The sequence below is a fragment of the Budorcas taxicolor genome, chromosome 11 (assembly GCF_023091745.1).
Source record: "Budorcas taxicolor isolate Tak-1 chromosome 11, Takin1.1, whole genome shotgun sequence".
Classification (NCBI taxonomy): Eukaryota; Metazoa; Chordata; class Mammalia; order Artiodactyla; family Bovidae; genus Budorcas; species Budorcas taxicolor.
Window position 1 is genome coordinate 48,302,631 of NC_068920.1, and position 19,856 is coordinate 48,322,486.

Here is a 19,856-nt window from a genome sequence, read left to right on the forward strand (position 1 = left end):
AACAACAAGCACTTCAACCCTATGTTCAGCATCTTGCAAGGTAAACATACTGAGTGCAAAAGCAGAAGATATGAAAACAACTTTTAGCAGCTGACTCTGGAAAGAAAAACACAAGGGCATATTTAAGCAAATGTGGGATCACATAGAACAGCCTATAAATGCAAAGGAATATCATGTAGAGCTGAGCTAGCTAAGAGATGCTAAATGGGGATGACAAGTCCTAAAATAGACTTGAAGCAAATGCAGGATTTAAAGTTTAAAGAGACAAGTGGGCATTTTAACCCATATTAAGGACTTAACTTTGAGGGACAGGCCGGAGATGAAATTCACATCTGGACTGGGACTAAAGGTTATATTCATTCAACAAAGGAGAGGAATGGAGACCAGAAGAAGAGTCAATTTAAAATCATACACAGGAAACAGCCTCAGGGAAAGCAGTATGACACAGGGGGCCACCTAATGCCAACATTTAAGAAAAACTCAAAGGCAAAGCCAAGGTTAATAAATCAAGAGGTTACAGGAGTAGCCTAAGATGAGAGAAAGCAAGGATTCCCTAAAAAGCGGGGGCAAACTCTTTAAGACCTTTGGCAGCCCTCCACTAGATCCTCTGCATTAACCTGCCTCCTTCAAAGCCCTTTAGGTCTGAAAAATAAGCTTTCAAAATTTTCCGATCACATTTTATCCTTGGATCCCTCTGTTTACCCATTAATCACTCCTTGGTGACACCTAGTGGTATAATTTGGACCAAAGGCCCAAATTGGGTTCGTTCACAAAGCGACTATAGAAAAGATGAAAACACCACGGCTATATAGGAACAATCAAGTACTGCCCAGGATATGATCTCAAATACAATGGTTTAAATAAATCAAACTCCTGTCAACACTTTCTTGATGCTGGTTTTTGTAATCACCAGTATGAACAATGTCAGCAGCAGCAAAGTAATAACCAAAGAAAAGCCTGCCCAATGTCTGAGTCATCAATGGAATAAGGGTGGAATAATCCTCAGCCCCTTAAATGCTGATTACTTCACTTGATGCTCAATCTCTGTCTAGCGTTTTAATCAGTTGTTGAGAACAGTGGAAACCCAAAGCCAAAAGCCAATGTTTCTGTGCAGTTCCCTAGATGATTTATGTAGCTCATAAATGGTTCTCAGCCCTAACCCTATAGAGTGAAATCACCTGGAAATGTTTAGAACAAAGAGCAGTGCCTGAGTCTCATCCTCAGACTGAATTAATTGGTCTGAGATGGGTACTAGGCATCAGGATTTTTAAAGCCAGGTTTAGATGCAAACACCGTGTAGAATCACATCAAGACACAAGGCACCTTTGCAGTCAACTCTTCACCCATTCCCAGGCATCTATCTACTCATCTGGTCTCTACATAGGTCTGCCTTTTCCAACTGTTGTATAAATGGAATAATACACAGTATGAACCCTTTGGAGTCCAGCTTCTTTTGCTTAGCATGATGATTCTGAGATGTGTCCACTTGGTTGCATTACAGTAGTCTGGTATTTTTATTGCTGAGTAGTACTCCAGAGTACGGGAGTACCAGCTTGTTTCTCCATTCCCTAGTTGTTTCCTCCAGTTTTTGGTGATTATGAATAAAGCCACTAGAAACATTTAGGTACAAGTTTTTATGAGAACATAAGTCCCTATTAATTTGGGGTAAATACCTAGAAATAGAATCACCGGTTAAGTGATTAACTGTTTAACTGCAAGAAACTGCCAAACTGTTTTTCAAAATGGTGGTACTATTTTGTTTCCTCACTTGCAATGTTTAACAGTTCCAGTTACTCTGCATGCTCATCAGCACTTGGTAATGTATTATTTTAGCATTTCTAATAGGTGTAGCAGTCAATATTTTAAAAAAATTCTTTACTAGAACATAGCTACAAACATAAAAGGGTATAAATCATAAATGTACAACTATATGAATATCACAAAGTGAACATTTCAGTGTAACTACCACAAGGTTTAAAAAAAAAATCCCACATTATCAGCACCCCAGAAACATCCCCATGCCTCCTCCTAGCCACTAACCACGTCCCTTGCTCCCTGCCATAAGGTGACTACTAGCCTGGCTTAACATCACACATTAGCTTTGCCTGGTTTTGAATATTATATAAATGGCATTCAGTTCAGTTCAGTCGCTCAGTCGTGTCTGACTCTTTGCAACCCCATGAACTGCAGCACACCAGGCCTCCCTATCCATTACCAACTCCGGGAGTCCACCCAAACCCATGTCCATTGAGTTAGTGATACCATCCAACCATCACATGTGCTCTGCATATAAGTTAAATAACCAGGGTGACAATATACAGCCTTGACGTACTCTTTTCCCAATTTGGAACCAGCCTATTGTTCCACGTCTGGTTCAAACTGTTGCTTCTTGACCGGCATATAGATTTCTCAGGAGGCAGGTCAGGTGGACTGATATTCCCATCTCTTTCAGAATTTTCCACAGTTTGTTGTGATCGACACAGTCAAAGGCTTTAAGCTTAGTCAATAAAGCAGATGTTTTCTGGAACTCTCCTGCATCGAAAAATTGCTTTTTCGATGATCCAATGGACGGATGTTGGCAATTTGATCTCTGGTTTCGCTGCCTTTTCTAAATCCAGCTTGAACATCTGGAAGTTCACGGTTCACATACTGTTGAAGCTTGGCTTAAAGAATTTTGAGTATTATTTCGCTGGCGTGTGAGATGAGTGCAATCGTGCAGTAGTTTGAACACTCTTTGGGACTGCCCTTCTTTGGGATTAGAATGAAAACTGACCTTTTCCAGTCCTGTGGCCACTGCTGAGTTTTCCAGATTTCCTGGCATAATTGAGTGCAGCACTTTAATAGCATCATCTTTTAGTATGTGAAATAAGCTCAACTGGGATTCCATTACCTCCACTAGCTTTGTTCATAGTAAATGCTTCCTAAAGCCCACTTGACTTCGCATTCCAGGATGTCTGGCTCTAGATGAGTGATCACACCATCGTGGTTATTTATCTAAGTCATGAAGATCTTTTTTGTATAGAAAGAGCAAGACTTAGCTGAGCAAGATCCAGTTTTTCCCACTGCCAGTCCCTCCCATGAGGAAGCTTACACAAGCCTTCAGCCTCATCCACCAGAGGGCAGACAGAAGAAAGATGAACCACAATCCCACAGAGGCTAGAATGAAAATCACATCACAGAAAGTTAATCAGAATGAAAAAATCCAGAGGGCTATGCTCCAGATGAAGGGACAAAACCCCAGAAAAACAACTAAATGAAATGGAGATTAGGCAACCTTCCAGAAAAAGAATTCAGAAGTGTGATAGTGAAGATCATCCAGGATGCTGGAAAAAGAAGAGAGAAGATGCAAGTAATGTTTACCAAAGACCTAGAAAAACTAAAAAAACAAGCAGAGATGAACAATACATTAGAAGAAATCAACAGCAGAATAACTGAGGCAGAAGAATGGGTAAGTGACCTGGTGGTCACTTACAGATGTCTCACATCCATAAGACAGAATGGGGGAAATCACTGCTTCAGAACAGAATAGAGAAAGAAGAATGAAGAAAAATGAAGGCAGCCTAAGAGACCTCTGAAAATGAAAAGTGAAACTGTTAGTTGCTCAGAGACCCCTGGGACAACATTAAATGCAATAACATTTGCATTATAGAGATCCCAGAAAAAGAGAGAGAGAAAAGACCCAAAAAAAATATTTTAAAAGATAATAGCTGAAAATTTCCCTAACATGAGAAAGAAAATAGCCAACCAAGTCCAGGAAGCATAAAGAGTCTCAGGCAGGATAAATCCAAGGAGTAACACACCAAGACACATAGTAATCAAAACTGACAAAAAATAAAGATAAAATGTTAAAAGCAACAAGAGAAAAATGACAACTAACAGACAAGGGAACTCCCCATCAGGTTATCAACTGATTTTCTCAAAGAAACCCTATGAGCCAGAAGGGAATGGAATGATGTATTTAAAGTGGTGAAAAGGAAGAACCTACAACCAAGAATACTCTACTCAGCCAGACTCTTGTTCAGGGGAAACCTAAAACCAAGAATACTACTTTACCCAGCAAGACTCTCGTTCAGATTTGACAGAGAAAGCAAAAGCTGTCCAGAGACGCAAAAGTTAAAGAGAATTCAGCATGACCAAACCAGCTTTATTTGCAACAAATGGTAAATGAACTTCTCCAGGCAAGAAACACAAGACAGGGAAAAGACCTATACAAAATTAACCTGAAACAATTAAGAAAATGGTAATAGGATCATACATATTGAAAATTACCTTAAATGTAAATGAATTAAATGCACCAACCAAAAGATATAGACTAGCTGAGCAGATGAAAACATGTGCATGTACGCACTTCCACTTACCACATCACTCTGCTTGACTCCCCTAAATTGTATGTAATTATTTTATATTGTTAGGTTAATCATGTTATCATTGTGACTTGCGACTGTAATTATCTTTTATTTTTTGTCTGGCTATTGATTGTGAAAATTGATAAATATCTTCTACTATGGTAAAAAAGAAAAGGACAGTGAAGCAAACAAAAGTGAAAATGACAGGGCCCCTCAAAATATTCATGTTCATCATTTTCTAATATCCATCACAGCTTTACTCCATAATCTGAAGAGGAGAAAATATAAAACAGACATCTTTTCCCAAGGGGAAAAAAAAAAAGAATATTCCATAGTTTATTTATCCATTCTATTGTTGAAAGATATTTGGGTTGCTTCCCTGGGAGTGAAAATATTGTGTGTGTGTGTGTGTCTGTATGTCAGAGCTTCCCAGATGGCTCAGTGGTAAAGAATCCACCTGCCAATGCAGGAGACATGGGTTCAATCTCGGACGGGAGATGCCCTGGAGAAGGAAATGGCAAACCCCTCCAATCTTGCATGGGAAATCCCACGGACAGAGGAGCCTGGGAGCTGCAATCCATGGGGTCACAAGAGTGGAACATGACTTAGCCCTACACAACAACAACAATGTATGTATGTATATACACATATATACATACACAACTTTAATAAATAATGACAATTTTCCAAAGTAGTTGTACCTATTTACATTTCTATCAAAAGATTACTTGGCTCCATACCCGTGTATATATGGCATCATTAAAATGTAATTATAATCTGACTACAGGGTGTGTCGTGGTATTCCAGCAGGTATTTCACAGATCATTAATGAAGCTGAACAATGTTTCATGGACACTGAACAATCGGACAGAATCTTCTATGAAGTGCCTGGTTCTTGCCCATTTTTAAAACTGGGTTATCTTTCTTTTTGATTTGGAGTTCTGTATACATCCAGTGGCTCAGATGGTAAAGAATCCGCCTGCAATGCAGGAGACCTGGGTTTGATCCCTGGGTTGGGAAGATCCCCTGGAGGAGGGCATGGCAACCCACTCCAATATTCTTGCCTGGAGAACCCCCATGGACAGAAGGGCCTAGTGGGCTGCAGTCCATGGGGTTGCAGAGAGTTGGACACGACTGAGCAACTAAGCACACGTGCAAGCACACACACACCCCCATCCAAGTATAAGCCCTTCACTTGGATCTTCCACTTTGAACAAGCTTTCACTCTCTTAATGATATATTTTGGTGAATGGAAATTCTTAATTTTAATGTGATATTATCAGTATTTTAAAAAAGTATCCCATGTATGGACAACATTGGAAACAGTTGAGAACCACTGCTCTAGCTGCTGGGAGGCGGAAAGCTGCATTGCCCCAAGGAGCAAGGTTTGTTCAGACTCAAGTGTCCCCAGAAGGGGTTAAACTAGATCATTGCTAAGGTCCCCTTTGCAGTGACAATTTCTATTCTGCTCACAGTGCCTTGCCAAGAGTGCCGAACCAATTTACTTAGCATTTATGCTCTCCTTCAACACCATGCCAACTCAACTTAATCCTAGTGCAGGAAGATACTTTCTCCAACAGCTTAAATCTAGCAGTTTTATGCATGCAAAATGAGGCCGCTGGGCAGGCCAGCAGGATACCTGTGATACTATGAATTATAATAAGAAATATATATTTGGTATTCATCCCCATTTCTAGCACAGAGTTTCTAAAACCCTTGAAATTTCTTAAGTGGTAAGAGAGATCAAGGTATCCTTTGTTATGTTAATGAGGTGACTTTTGGAATGCCCCAGGGTCACCTATGAGGTCTGGCTGCCAGGGGAACCAATCCAGTGACTGGAGGGCTGGAACTCAGTCTATCTTAGTTAACATCCGATTTCAGTCCCACCCCACAAGCCCTGGGCGGGGAGAGAGGCGGGAGGTTGATCATCACTGGCCAGTAATTCAATCAATTACACATATGTAATAAAGTCTCCATAAAAGCCCAAAAGGACGGAGTTTGATGGAAGCTCTGTGTCTTTTCCCATATACAATCCTAAAGGAAATCAGTCCTGAATATTCATGGAAAGACTGATGCTGAAGCTCCAATACTTTGGCCACCTGATGCAAAGAACTGACTCACTGGAAAAGACCCTGATGCTGGGAAAGATTGAAGGCAGGAGGAGAAGGGGATGACAGAGGAAGAGATGGTTGGATGGCATCACTGACTCAATGGACATGAGTTTGAGCAAGCTCCAGGAGCTGGTGATGGACAGGGAAGCCTGGCATGCTGCAGTCCATGGGGTCACAGAGTCGGACATGACTGAGTGATTGAATTGAACTGATGCATCTTTTTCACGAGAATGTTCACCTGTATCCCCGACCATATCCTTCCACAATAAACCGGTAAACGTAAGAAAATGTATTCCTGAGTTGTGAATCACTCTGAAGCTGATTAATTAAATCCAAAATGGGAGGTGGCCATGGGAACCTCTGATTTAGCCAGTCAGCCAGAAGTACGGGTTAAAACCTGGACTTGCAACTGGCACCCAAAATTCAAGGACAGGGTCCTGGGAACCTCCAATGTATAGCCAGTCAGAACCACAGATGCTAACCTGGGGTTGCGACTGATATCTAAGGTAGAAAGCAGTCTTGTGGGACTAAGCCCTCTATCTGTAGAATCCGATGCTATCTCAGGTAGACAGATGGGGGTGGGGAGGGAACTCCCCCACACCTGTTGGAATTGGTCTCAGAATCATCTTAATACCCTTCCTTCTAACAGGTATCTTTAAAATCCTTCCAGAGCAGTGCAAAGTGGTATCAAAAGACATTTCACACTTCCTAATCCTTAACTGGTTATAGTAGAATTTCTCTCACTTCACAATCTATATTTTCACTGTACTTGCACTTTAGGTACAAATTTCACATATGCACTTTAGGTACTTCCTATTTGCTGGGTCTATACATTATTTCAACTTCCTTAGTATTTGTGGTTTTCAAATTTGTTTCAAGCGAAAAAAAAAAAAAAAATTAAGGAAATCTTCCTTAGGGCACTAATACACGAAACATGTTAAAAGTGAGGGAAGGGGTTTGCCTGATGGAAAGGAGGGGGAAAGAGAAGGAGCAAGTGTAGTCAGCTCAGCTCCTCCTGTTCCCCATGCCCTGAATCACAGGTGAACCCTCGAATCTTCATCAGATTCCCAAGGTCTCTGGACCTTTGACTCACAAGAGAAAAAATTCCCTGGTAACTTAGTCTAGTTTCTGGAACAGGAGGACCTATTGCCCCAACCCAGGTGTTCCTTTGCTGTTCAGTTGCTACGTCATGCTGCATTCTTTTGTGACCACATGGATTGCAGCCCCCAGGCTCCTCAGTCCGTGGGATGTCCCAGGCAAGAATACTGGAATGGGTTGCCATTTCCTTCTCCAGGGGATTTTCCTGACCCAGGGATTGAACCCTCATCTCCTGCATTGGCAGGTGGATTCTTTACCATTGAGCCACCAGGGAAGCCCAGATGTTCCTTACAAAGTAACTTACTTTGGCATAATCTAACCTCTGGCAGCACAGAGAAGTAGTCATCTCTGGGCAAGACAAGTAAGTAGCTATGGTATAAGATATATTTTTTAATCTTTTAATTTTGTACCATGTATTACCTTTGGAGAGGAAAAAAACCCTAACCTAAAAATAAACAGGCAGGAGGGAGATTCAAGAGGGAGGGGATATACATATACCTATGATTGATTCACATTGATATACGGCAGAAACCAACACAATACTGTAAAGCAATTATCCTCCAGTTAAAAATAAATAAAAATTTTTTAAAATCCAATAAACGTAACTAGGCTTCTGTGGATTACTGTACCTTGTTGTCCATAATTGTCCACTGGCCCTCAGCATTCTGCTTCAAAATACAGTGGTTTCGGGAAATCATCAGAGGGCAGATTTTTGATACCAACTGGTATGTAACACCAAATCCTCGCCCTACAGTCACCTAGGAAAATAATAACAAGTAAGAGACACAATCAGCCACTGCACTGGAAAAGGAGGTCCTTTACCATCTTGTCAACCAGCAGTATTCACAAGTCTTGACTTATGAAACCAGACTCCCACGAAACACAAATAGGTCATTGGCCATCTCCTCCTTCATTTGCCACTGGAGCCACTGAGTAGAAAAAGGCAAAAAGCTGTGATGAGATAGTTGAACAGAGTTAGCCATGGAGTCGGAGAAGGCAATGCACCCCACTCCAGTACTCTTGCCTGGAGAATCCAATGGACAGACGAGCCTGGTGGGCTGCAGTCCATGGGGCTGCTAAGAGTCGGACACGACTGAGTGACTTCACTTTCACTTTTCACTTTCATGCACTGGAGAAGGACATGGCAACCCACTCCAGTATTCTTGCCTGGAGAATCCCAGGGACAGGGGAGCCTGGTGGGCTGCCGTCTATGGGGTCGCACAGAGTCGGACACAACGGAAGCGACTTAGCAGCAGCAGCAGCAGCAGCCAGAGTATTAAGGTTGGTGAAAGTGAAAGTGAAGTCGCTTAGTCATGTTCGACTCTTTGCGACCCTACAGACTGTAGCCTGTCAGGCTCCTCTGTCCATGGGATTTTCCAGGCAAGAGTGCTGGAGTGGATTGCCATTTCCTTCTCCAGGGGACATTCCCGACCCAGGAATTGAACCCGAGTCTCCCGCATTGCAGGCAGACGCTTTACCATGGGAGCCAAATGAGAGTCAATTCCTAGGCAGGCTGATCAGAAGTCGGGGTCCCCAAGGAGGAGAAAGGGATCCGGGGCTCTTGAAGCAGAGACAAGGGTCTAGGGTTCTCAAGGAGGAGGAAAGGACAAACTTTTTTTTTCCCTTTACATTCCTTAGTCTTAGTCACATAAAACATTTTTTCCTTTAAGCCCAGAACTGATGATTACACAACAAACAACTCAGTTTAAACTCTGTACTAAGGATTATATAACAACAACGTATCCTGCTTGAGGACAGTTTCTCCTTCCTGAAAACCTTCTGGCTAATCCTGTTATCTTAAAATGTAAATTATGGGAGTAGGTCTAGTAAGATCTTTACAAACTTGAGATGTTCTTTTGATTTATTGTAATAACTAGTTAAAAAGTATATAACTCCCTTGTTAACACTCGGGAAAGGGGGTTCTCCATCCCCCTCTGATGTCTACATCAGAAGCTTTCCTGTCCCTTTTCACTTTAATAAAACTCTGCTGTACAAAAGCTCGAGTGATCAAACGTGGTCCCTGGTCCTGAAGTTAAATCTTCGGATTCTGAAAGGGCACTCATAGGATGGAGGATTCCTTTCTACACACCCCCATCAACTGTCTTAAACACTGCCAAGAACTATAGCTTCTATATAAGACAGTCTCTCCAGTCTTTTAATGGCTCTAACTTGGCCTCTTTCTTCCTATAAATTCCATTCTTTGGCCCAGGCTCTGCTCTGGGCACCACCAGAAAAATCTCCAATCCCCCCTTTTCACATGGCAGCTATGAAGTATCTATCGAATCTTCCCTTTTCTTGCCCCTGTGTTTCCAATTACTTCAATGTACCTCCACGGCATAGGTTTGAGTCTTTCTGCCATCCTATGGGTCTGTGAAGAAACCCCTGGTTTATTTTTATTCCTAGATGCCACATCAAGAAAAATAAACCTAATTTTTATTACACAGCTGATGCAAGTATCACTTTCCCAGTCCTAGATATTATCACTGGAGGACAGAATGCATTGGCTTTTATGGCAGATATATCGCACTGTCAATGTATCCTCAGGCTTAGGAATAATTCGATTTCTTGGTCTAATCTTCCCCTGAAAGAAAGAAGGAAAGTAAGCTGAGCACCAAAGAACTGATGCTTTTGAACTGTGGTATTGGAGAAGACTCAAGAGTCCCTTGGACTGCAAGAAGACCAAACCAGTCAACCCTCAAGGAAATCAGTCCTTTAGGAAATATTCATGGAAGGGCTGATGCTGAAGCTGAAACTCCAATACTTTGGCCACCTGATTTGAAGAACGGACTCATTGGAAAAGACCTTGATGCTGGAAAAGATTGAAGGCAGGAGGAGAAGGGGACAACAGAGGATGAGATGGTTGGATGGCATCACTGACTTCATGGACCACAGTTTGAGCAAGGAGTTGGACAGGGAAGCCTGGCGTGCTGCAGTCCATGGGGTCAAAAAGAGCTGGACATGACTGTCTGAACTGAACCCTCCCCTAAGAATTTTTATGCTAAATCATGTCTCTTCTATCCTATATTTGACTAGTTGGATTCCAGTGCAGGACCAACTGATTCCTATTAAATTTCATCTTGTTAGTTCAGCCTATCATGAGTTTGTCAAGACCTTTCTAAATTTTTCATCTGCCATCAGACATACTCAGTATCTCTTCCAGCTTTGAGTCACCCACCAAATTGATATGATGCCCTCTGTACCTTCATTCAAGACACAGATAAAAAGATTAAAATAAGCTCCAACCAAAGGCAAAGCTTTCAGGATAGCCTAGTAAACATTCTACCACACAACTCAGTGTTCACCTTCAACAGTTATGAAATAAAAGTTGCTCAGTCGTGTCCGACTCTTTGTGACCCCATGGACTATATAGTCCATGGAATTCTCCAGGCCAGAATACTGGCGTGGGTAGCCATTCCCTTCTCCAGGGAATCTTCCCGACCAAGGGATCGAACCCAGGTCTCCGGCATTGCAGGTGGATTCTTTACCAGCTGAGCCTTCCCTGGTGGCTCAAGAGGATAAAGCGTCTGCCTGCAGGGCAGGAAACCTGGGTTCGATCCCTGAGTGGGGAAGATCCTCTGGAGAAGGAAATGGCACCCCACTCCAGTACTCTTACCTGGAAAACCCCATGGATGGAGAAGCCTGATAGGCTACAGTCCATGGGGTCGCAAAGAGTCAGACAAGATAGAGCAACTTCACTTTCAACAGTTATAGTTCAACCAAAAGATGAAAAAGTCCTTATTTCCCATCTTATCCATAAGGACAGGTTGCCAAGAAGTCCCAGTTCACATCTAACATATTTTTATGACAAACCAGTCAAGTTCATAATAACCCTGTGAAGGAAGGAAATTAGATTCTTCTGGAATCCAGATCGCAGAATTTGCTTTTTCTTCTTGGTACACAAGTCACCTCTTTAATGATCTATAACCCCAACCTTACCTGGGAATATTAAGCCAAATAGTCTATGGTTTTCTAAAAGCTGCCCCTTTTATTCCTTTTGAAATTCTTTCAAAATCATGCCTGTCCTCAGTCCCTCAAAAACCACCACAGCTCTTTGCCCCAATCTTTTCCTCCCCACAAACTCTCATCTCAGTAACTCACACTACCACCCAACCCACTGCTTAGCCTCAAACCCAGGAGCCATCCATGTCCCTCATTCGGATCCACATTCAAATCATCAGCAAAATCTACTGGCTGGAATTCAAATATGCCTAAATCTATTCACTTCTATCAGTGGCCACTATCTTAATCCAAACCACACTGCTTCCTCTAGTTACGCCGTTTTTGCTCCTGTGCTAGCCCCCATTCTTTACACAGTAGCTAGAGTAATATAAAAACCTTAAACCAGGTCTTCCCCTTTCTTAAAATTCTCTAATAATCCAAACTTCCTTCCATAGTCTCTAAGGCTCTCAATGTCCTAACTCCCTCTATCTCTTCAGTTTATCTCACATCATGGTTAGAAACACTGACTTCTACCTGAGGGTATTTTCACCTGTCTCCTCAGATTAGACCATTCTTCTTTCAAACATCTGCATCGGCTCCTTCCCATCTTTCAAGTTTCAGCTCCTCAGAGGCCTAACCCTGATTACCTGATCTAAAGTTGCTGCCTGCTCCTTCCCTTGCCATTGCATCCCTTCACATTATTAGCATGTGCTTACCGCAATCCAAAATTACCTTGCTTGTTTCACTTATTTTTGTCTACTTTTATTTATTTTTCTAAATTTATATTTAGAATTTAAATTTCATGATCAGGGACCTTATCCATCTTGTGTACCACAGTATTTCTGTACTCCTTAGAGCCTCTTTCTGCTCAGTAAATATTTGTGAATAAATGGAAGAATAAAGAGATCTTGCTTATGAGTCCTCCTGGATTCCAGGAGATGGGTGTTTTTTAGGTCAGAAGTTGGAAAATGGGTTATTACCACTGGAAACCACGGAGCAGCAGCCAGGAACCTTACAAATCTGACTTGTTTGCCTTTAAAATGTAGTGATCACCTCAACCAAAATCCTGAGTCTGAAGCTTCTCAGTGCTTTGATAGTTTGCCAGAAATTAATTATAGAAGTTCCTCTGAACACACATATCCTTTAAAAATGGAATGTTAAGGATTTATCTGTCATCCATATTCAATAAGAATTTCCATTTAGGTAGCTTTATTTCTAGCAAGCAAGCATTCAATAGTCCACTTTAATATTTGAGGGGAGACAGACTGCCATTATGGGTAGCCTGGAGAAAATAATACAAAAAAGGGAATAATGAGTGCTTTTTCTGAAATTGCCTATGAACTCTGAATCCAGGAAAGGAAGGAAACACTTTTTTGTCTTTCCCTTCACTATCTGGTCCTAGAATATACCCTGATATACTGATAATTCATCTACACCATGGTTAGAGTCTGCATGACCTTATCTGAATATCCATCATCATTCATAACATAAAACTAAATTTCCCAAGGGAACTGAATGCCAACAAACTATCAACTAATGGCTATGGGTTGTTTCCATTTACAAAGTTGTGCCAGCCTCTTCACTTACTGACAGTATTAGTCTACAAGTTAATCCTGTCCTTACCCACTTTTACTAATGCTCTCCTCCTAGGCATGACCCCTGCGTGCATGTATGCTAAGTTGCTTCAGTCATGTCCGACTCTGCAACCCTATGGGCTGTAGCCTACCAGGCTCCTCTGTCCTTGGGATTCTCCAGTAAGAATACTGGCATGGGTTGCCATGCCCTTCTCCAGGGGATCTCCCCGACCCAGGGATCAAACCAGCGTTTCCTGCGACTCCTGCGTTGCAGGCAGATACCACTGAGCCACCGGAGAAGCCCAGGCATGACTCCTACTGTATCCCAAATGACCATCAACTCCTCTTGGATGATCCTTTCCCTTTTAACAACCCTCTTCGGGCTTCCCTGGTGGCTCAGCTGATAAAGAATTTGCCTGTAATGTGGGAAACCTGGGTTCAATCTCTGGGTTGGGAAGATCCCCTGAAGAAGGGAATGGCTACCACTCCAGTATTCTGGCCTGGAGAATTTCATGGGGTCACAAAGAGTTGGATACGACTGAGTGGCTTCCACTAGGGCAAAGAGCTTCGTGAAAACCAAATACAAGAGAAGAAAAAAAGAAAAATGAAGATACTATGGTTTTCCCCAAAGGCACAGATATTTATAGGGCCTGGGAACTAGCTAATTTGCAATAAATCTATCTGTTTTTCTACCAAGCTCTCTGGATTGGTTTAAGAAATTTAAAGACACCCATCCAAGCAGACAATTTGCTACAGTATTTCCTTCAGTGAAATGAGAGGAATTTTCATTATTACAGCTGAGACTTTGGGGGAACTGGGAAGGCAAGAAACTGACCTTACTCTGCTGTTGTAACTAAATGGTATCAGTATACCTCCTAAAATCTTGTGTGCACCATCCTGTGCTATGGTCTGGGAACTGTTACAATTAGCGAGACATCATGTCTTGGCTTTGACTCAAGCTCTGCTCATACAATGCATGCTGTGTATGAACCATTTCCTAAGATCCAACACTACAGAGAGCCAGGCCTATGAGGAGAGCCCCATTAGAGGTAACCTCACAAAAAATTATCCAGTAGTTTAAAATATGTATAGGAGCACTTTATAGTCCCCTTGCCCTTGCTGAAGAGGCTTTAACTCTTTCCGCCTGCACCCTCCCCAAGACTCTCAGTGCTACCAAGCTATTCAGAAGCAATGAATTAATACATCATAACTGAAATTTTTTCTTTTTTTTTCTTTTTTATGGGGGTGGGGAGTTGGGTGGGCTGTGCAGCATGTGGAATCTTAGTTTCCCAACCAGGGATGGAACCCATGCCCCATGCACTTCAAGGGCAGAGTGTTAACCACTGGACGGGCAGATAAGTTCCCATGGTAACTGAATCTTAAAGAATAAATTAACATGACTATTAAATTCCCTACAGGGTTGTGTGTGGGTGTGGTACATGTGCAGGGCTTGCATTAAGTGATGTATGTGAAAGTTTGGCCCTACAGAAAATAAGGTATAGTTATTATTATGCAGGTATTAGTATCGGTAATACTAATTTGTTAAACTTCCCCAAAGTGGAGAGACTTCCCTGGTGGTCCAGTGATTAAGAATCTGCCTTGCAATGCAGGGGATGTGGGTTCGATCCCTGGTAGGGGAACTAAGATCCCACATGCTGTGGAGCAACAAAGCCTGCACACCATAACTACTGAGCTCACATGCCACAATGAAAGATCCTGAATGATGCAGTGACGATCCTGCATGCCATAACTAAGATCAAATAAATAAATGAATTATTAAAAAAAAAAAACCTTCCCCAAAGTATATGCTTTTGGAAAGGGCCATGCAGGGAAGGTCAATGCTCTCAAACTGAAAGAAAGAAGGCCTAATGTGGACTTTTAGGCACTGATAACACGGAAAGAGATAGAGATCTGGGGGCACAGGTATCTTCCGAGTGTTCTTCAATTCACAGCATACAAGTAATCCTTTATAATCACCAAATCTAGCAACATTTAAGGCTGAACTTGAATCCCTCCTCTGACTGTTCTTAGGATGCTGTTGTTCAGTCGCTAAATCATGTCTGACTCTTTGAGGCCCCATGAACTACAGTGTGCCAGGCTTCCCTGTCCTTCAGTATCTTCTGGAGTTTGCTCAAACTCATATCGATTGAGTCAGTAATGCTATCCAACCATCTCACCCTCTGTTGCTCCTCCTCCTGCTCTCAATCTTTCCCAGCATCAAGGTCTTTTCTAAGGAGTCAGTTCTTTTGCATCAGGTGGTCAAAGTATTGGAGCTTCAGCATCAGTCCTTCTAATGAATATTCAGGGTTGATTTCCTTTAGGATTTACTGGTTTGATCTTGCAGTCTAAGGGACTCTCAAGAGTCTTCTCGGAGAAGGCAATGGCAACCCACTCCAGTACTCTTGCCTGGAAAATCCCATGGAAGGAGGAGCCTGGTAGGCTGCAGTCCATGGGATCGCTAAGAGTCAGACATGACTCGAGACTTCACTTTCACTTTTCACTTTCACGCATTGGAGAAGGAAATGGCAACCCACTCCAGTGTTCTTGCCTGGAGAATCCCAGGGACAGCGGAGCCTGGTGGGCTGCCATCTATGAGGTTGCACAGAGTCGGACACGACTGAAGCAACTTAGCAGCAGCAGCAGCAAGAGTCTTCTCCAGCACCACAATTTGAAAGCATCAATACTATGGCACTCCGACTACTTTATGATCCAACTCTCACATCTGTACATGACTACTGGGAAAACCATAGCTTTAACTATATGGACTTTTCTGGCAAAGTGATGTCCCTGCTTTTAAATACGTTGTCTCGGTTTGTCACAGCTTTCTTTCCAAGGAGTAAGCCTCTTTCAATTTCACGATTGCAGTCACAATCCACAGTGATTTTGGAGCCCAAGAAAATAAAATGTGTTACTGTTTCCACTTTATCTCCATCTACTTGCCATGAAGTGATGGGACTGGCCGCCACGATCTTAGTTTTTTGAATGCTGAGTTTTAAGCCAGTTTTTTCACTCTCCTCCTCACTTTCATCAAGAGGCTCTTTAGTTCTTCACTTTGTGCCATTAGAGTGGTATCATCTGCATATCTGAGGTTAATTCTCCTAGCAAACTTGATTCTAGCTTGTGATTCATCCAGCCCAGCATTTTGCATGATGCCCTCTGCATATAAGTTAAATAAGCAAGGTGATGATATAGAGCCTTGATGTACTACTTTCGCAATTTTGAATCAGTCTGTTGTTTCACATCAGGTTCTGTTGCTTTTTGACCTGTACACAGGATTCTCAAGAGACAGGTAAGGTGGTCTGGTATTTCCATCTCTTTAAGAATTTCCCACAGATCCACATAGTCAAAGGCTTTAGTATAGTCAGTGAATCAGAAGTAGATGTTTTTCTGGAATTCCCTTGTTTTCTCTGTGATGCAACAGATGCTGGAAATTTGATCTCTTGTTCCTCTGCCTTTTCTAAATTTACCTGGTACATCTGGAAGTTCTCAGTTCATGTAAGGCTGAAGGATTTTGAGCATTACCTTGCTAGCATGTGAAATGAGTGCAACTGTACAGTAGTTTGAACATTCTCTGGCATTGTCCTTTGGGACTGGAATGAAGACTAACTTTTTCCAGTCCTGTGGTGGCTGCTGACTTTTCCAAATTTGCTAATATATTGAGGGCAGCACTTTTACAACATCATCTCTTAGGATTTGAAATAGCTCAGCTGGAACTCTGTCACCTCTACTGGTTTTGTTTGTAGTAATGCTCCTAATGGCCACTTGACTTCACACTCCAGGATGTCTGGCTTTAGGTTAGTGACCACACCGTTGTGGTTATCTGGGTCATTAAGACCTTTTTTGTATAGTTCTTCTGTGTATTCTTGCCACCTCTTCTTAATCTCTTCTGTTAGGTCCTTACTGTTTCTGTCCTTTATCGTGCCCATCCATGCATGAAATGTTCCCCTTGACATTTCCAATTTTCTTGAGGAGATCTCTAGTCTTTCCGATTCTATTGTTTTACTCTATTTCTTTGCACTGATCACTTAAGAAGGCTTTCTTATCTCTCCTTGCTATTCTCTGGAACTCTACCTTCAGTTGGGTGTTTGTTTCCCTTTCTCCCTTGCCTTTTGATTCTCTCCTTTTCTCATCTATTTGTAAAGCCTTCTCAGACAACCGTGCTGCCTTCTTTTCCTTAATACTAAATAAACCACAGCTTGGCACTTGATTAGCCTCTGCATGGATGTTCTCAAATTGCTTCATTGTATAAAATCCTCCTTTTCCCATTCAAGCAGTGAACTCTTTGAGAGTAGAACTCATTATTTATCCCTCTGGTACTACACCAAGCAATGTAAGTACTCAATAAATACCCAAGAGACTGAACCGAGATTACCTAACTTATAGGAAAAATTTAATTAAACATACAAAATTACCTAAAGACCTCTTTGCCCTTCACACAACTGTTTCCAAAACCAAAACGGTTCCCAGTCACCCCAAAAATGGTCCCTGATCTAGCCATCCTTTCCAAGTAGACTGCATTCTCTCTTCCCTCTTCCATCATCCTCTGTAAAACCACCACCCCAGTCCTGCTGCTGCTGCTGCTAAGTCACTTCAGTCGTGTCCGACTCTGTGCGACCCCAGAGATGGCAGCCCACCAGGCTCTTCTGTCCCTGGGATTCTCCAGGCAAGAATACCGGAGTGGGTTGCCATTTCCTTCTCCAATGCATGAGAGTGAAAAGTGAAAGTGAAGTTGCTCAGTCGTGTCCGACTTCGCGATCCCATGGACTGCAGCCCCCCAGGCTCCTCCATCCATGGGATTTTCCAAGCAAGAATACTGGAGTGGGGTGCCATTGCCTTCTTCGACCCCAGTCCTAGCCGCCCCCAACTGAAACCGTGCCTCACCTCTCAAGTGTTTTTGTTTTGCATTTATGACAGCATCAGAGAACGTCATAAACGGCCTAGGGAGAGAATTCTCATATTTCTGAAGCCCTACCCCAACCCAGAAGGTGCCAATGGGCAGTACCGAGACTCACAGAATTGTGGCCCACATCAAAGCGCCAATTCTCATGAACTGATAAAGAAAAAGGCACTTTTAAGTTAAAGCCTGGGTATTTTAAGGGACACTACCCCAAACTCGCAATCGTTTTCAAAATAAACTTGAGAAACTTTCCTCTCTCAGCAGTCCTCCGAGCTTCCCCCTCAGACCCCGGGCAGCTCCGTGACTCTCGGAAGTCCGGGCAGCTCCGCCTCGCAGTTCTGCCACCCGAGCGGGCGCCGTCGCGCTCCGTGAGACTCAGTCGCCTCCTTTCCCCTTGAAACCCCAGCAGTCCTCACAGCCTCTACGCTCACCTCTCGCTCTGCCCCTCGACCAGGCTCCTCCCCGCAACCCAGACACCTGGCCCAGGTCGGCCCTCGGGCCTAGGGCGCTGTCCAACGGGCCATCTTTTCTCCCGCACGGCCCTACTTCCCCCGGACACCTCTCACCTGAGACATCTTCCACCTGAGACCGCCCCCCCCCGCCGCCGCCCCCAAACCGCTCGCACCAGGCGCCTTTCTCCGTTCCCTGCTCCAGGACCCACCCCTCACCGCTCTCCTCTACTTCTCCCACCTACTCCTTCCGGTTCATCCCTCCCGCCCGGACACCAGGCCGCCCTGGGACCCCGGCCTCCTCCAACCCCCTTCCCTCGCCTCAAGAAGACCCCTCCCCCTCACCTCGTTGCCATCCTCCAGCAGCAGCCACTCGGCGTTCATCCCTATTCGCCGCAAGCACCAGCTCCGTTCACCCGCGCGGCCTTCCGTGACCAGAGAGCCGGGATCCCCCATAGTCCACTCGGACCAAGGTCGCAGTCAGCACAAGGCGGGACCCTGACGTGGGTTCCCGCCGCCTCTCGGCTTCCTCGCGGGCGCCATACCTACACCACAGACAGAAGCAGTCGCTACGGACTCACGATCGATGTGAATGTTCGCTTGGGCTCCGCCCCCAGCCCGCCCCGGCCAGCAAGCGGGAGTCACTGCGCCTGCGCGAGAGGAGGGCGCTTGGCGGCCGATGGCCCAGGTGAGGTGGTCTAGGCCAGGTGAGGTGGTCTAGGCCAGGTGAGGTGGTCTAGGCCAGGTGAGGGTGGTCTAGGCCAGGTGAGGGTGGTCTAGCCCAAGGTGCGGCATTTGCCCCCCGCCCCCGCCCCAGGCAGTCTAATGCTCCTGTCACACCTTGCCCACCCTTTGTAGAACTCTTACCCCAGTCTTAGCCTCCCCAAACTGGAGTCTCTTCTCACTTTTCCTCCTTTTTAAAAATTTTGCTTTATAACGCTAAGTTGTTTAAAATTATGACCTACTATTAAACAACTTTTAACTTGTGATGTTTTAAATCTATTAAAGTTGCTTTAAATAGCACCTCTTTTGCACCATCTCCTTTAACTATTTTTTTTAAAACTTAGACTGGAAAAAAATATAAAAAAGAAAGAAAGAAAGGAATACCTTGGCAGCCTATTGGTTAGGACTCCTCGCTTTCACTGACAGGGTACCTCAATTTAGTCCCTTGTTGGGGAATTCAGTTCAGTTCAGTCGCTCAGGCGTGTCCGACTCTTGGCGACCCCATGAATCGCAGCTCGCCAGGCCTCCCTGTCCATCACCAACTCCCGGAGTTCCCGCAAACCTACCTCCATCGCGTCGGTGATGCCATCCAGCCATCTCATCCTCTGTCGTCCCTTTTTCCTCCTGCCCCCAATCCCTCCCAGCATCAGAGTCTTTTCCAATGAGTCAACTCTTCGCATGAGGTGGCCAAAGTACTGGAGTTTCAGCTTTAGCATCAT

At 43.7% G+C, this 19,856-nt stretch overlaps 1 protein-coding gene across 7 annotated transcripts in view; it reads right to left on the reverse strand.

Moving 5' to 3' along the window:
* The window catches only part of RNF8 (ring finger protein 8), a 36,797-nt gene extending 17,833 nt beyond the window's left edge, over positions 1 to 18,964 (reverse strand). For all 7 annotated transcript variants that reach the window (XR_008200119.1, XM_052648103.1, XM_052648102.1 and 4 more), the window contains exons 1-2: positions 18,760 to 18,964; positions 8,185 to 8,313 (exon numbers count right to left, since the gene is read on the reverse strand). Coding sequence is in view for 6 of the 7 variants with exons in the window: in XM_052648103.1 (XP_052504063.1) it covers positions 8,185 to 8,313; positions 18,760 to 18,870 (240 nt within the window). In the remaining variant the exon portion in view is untranslated. The remainder of the gene's footprint in view (positions 1 to 8,184; positions 8,314 to 18,759) is intronic.
* Between the last annotated feature and the right edge of the window lie 892 nt (positions 18,965 to 19,856).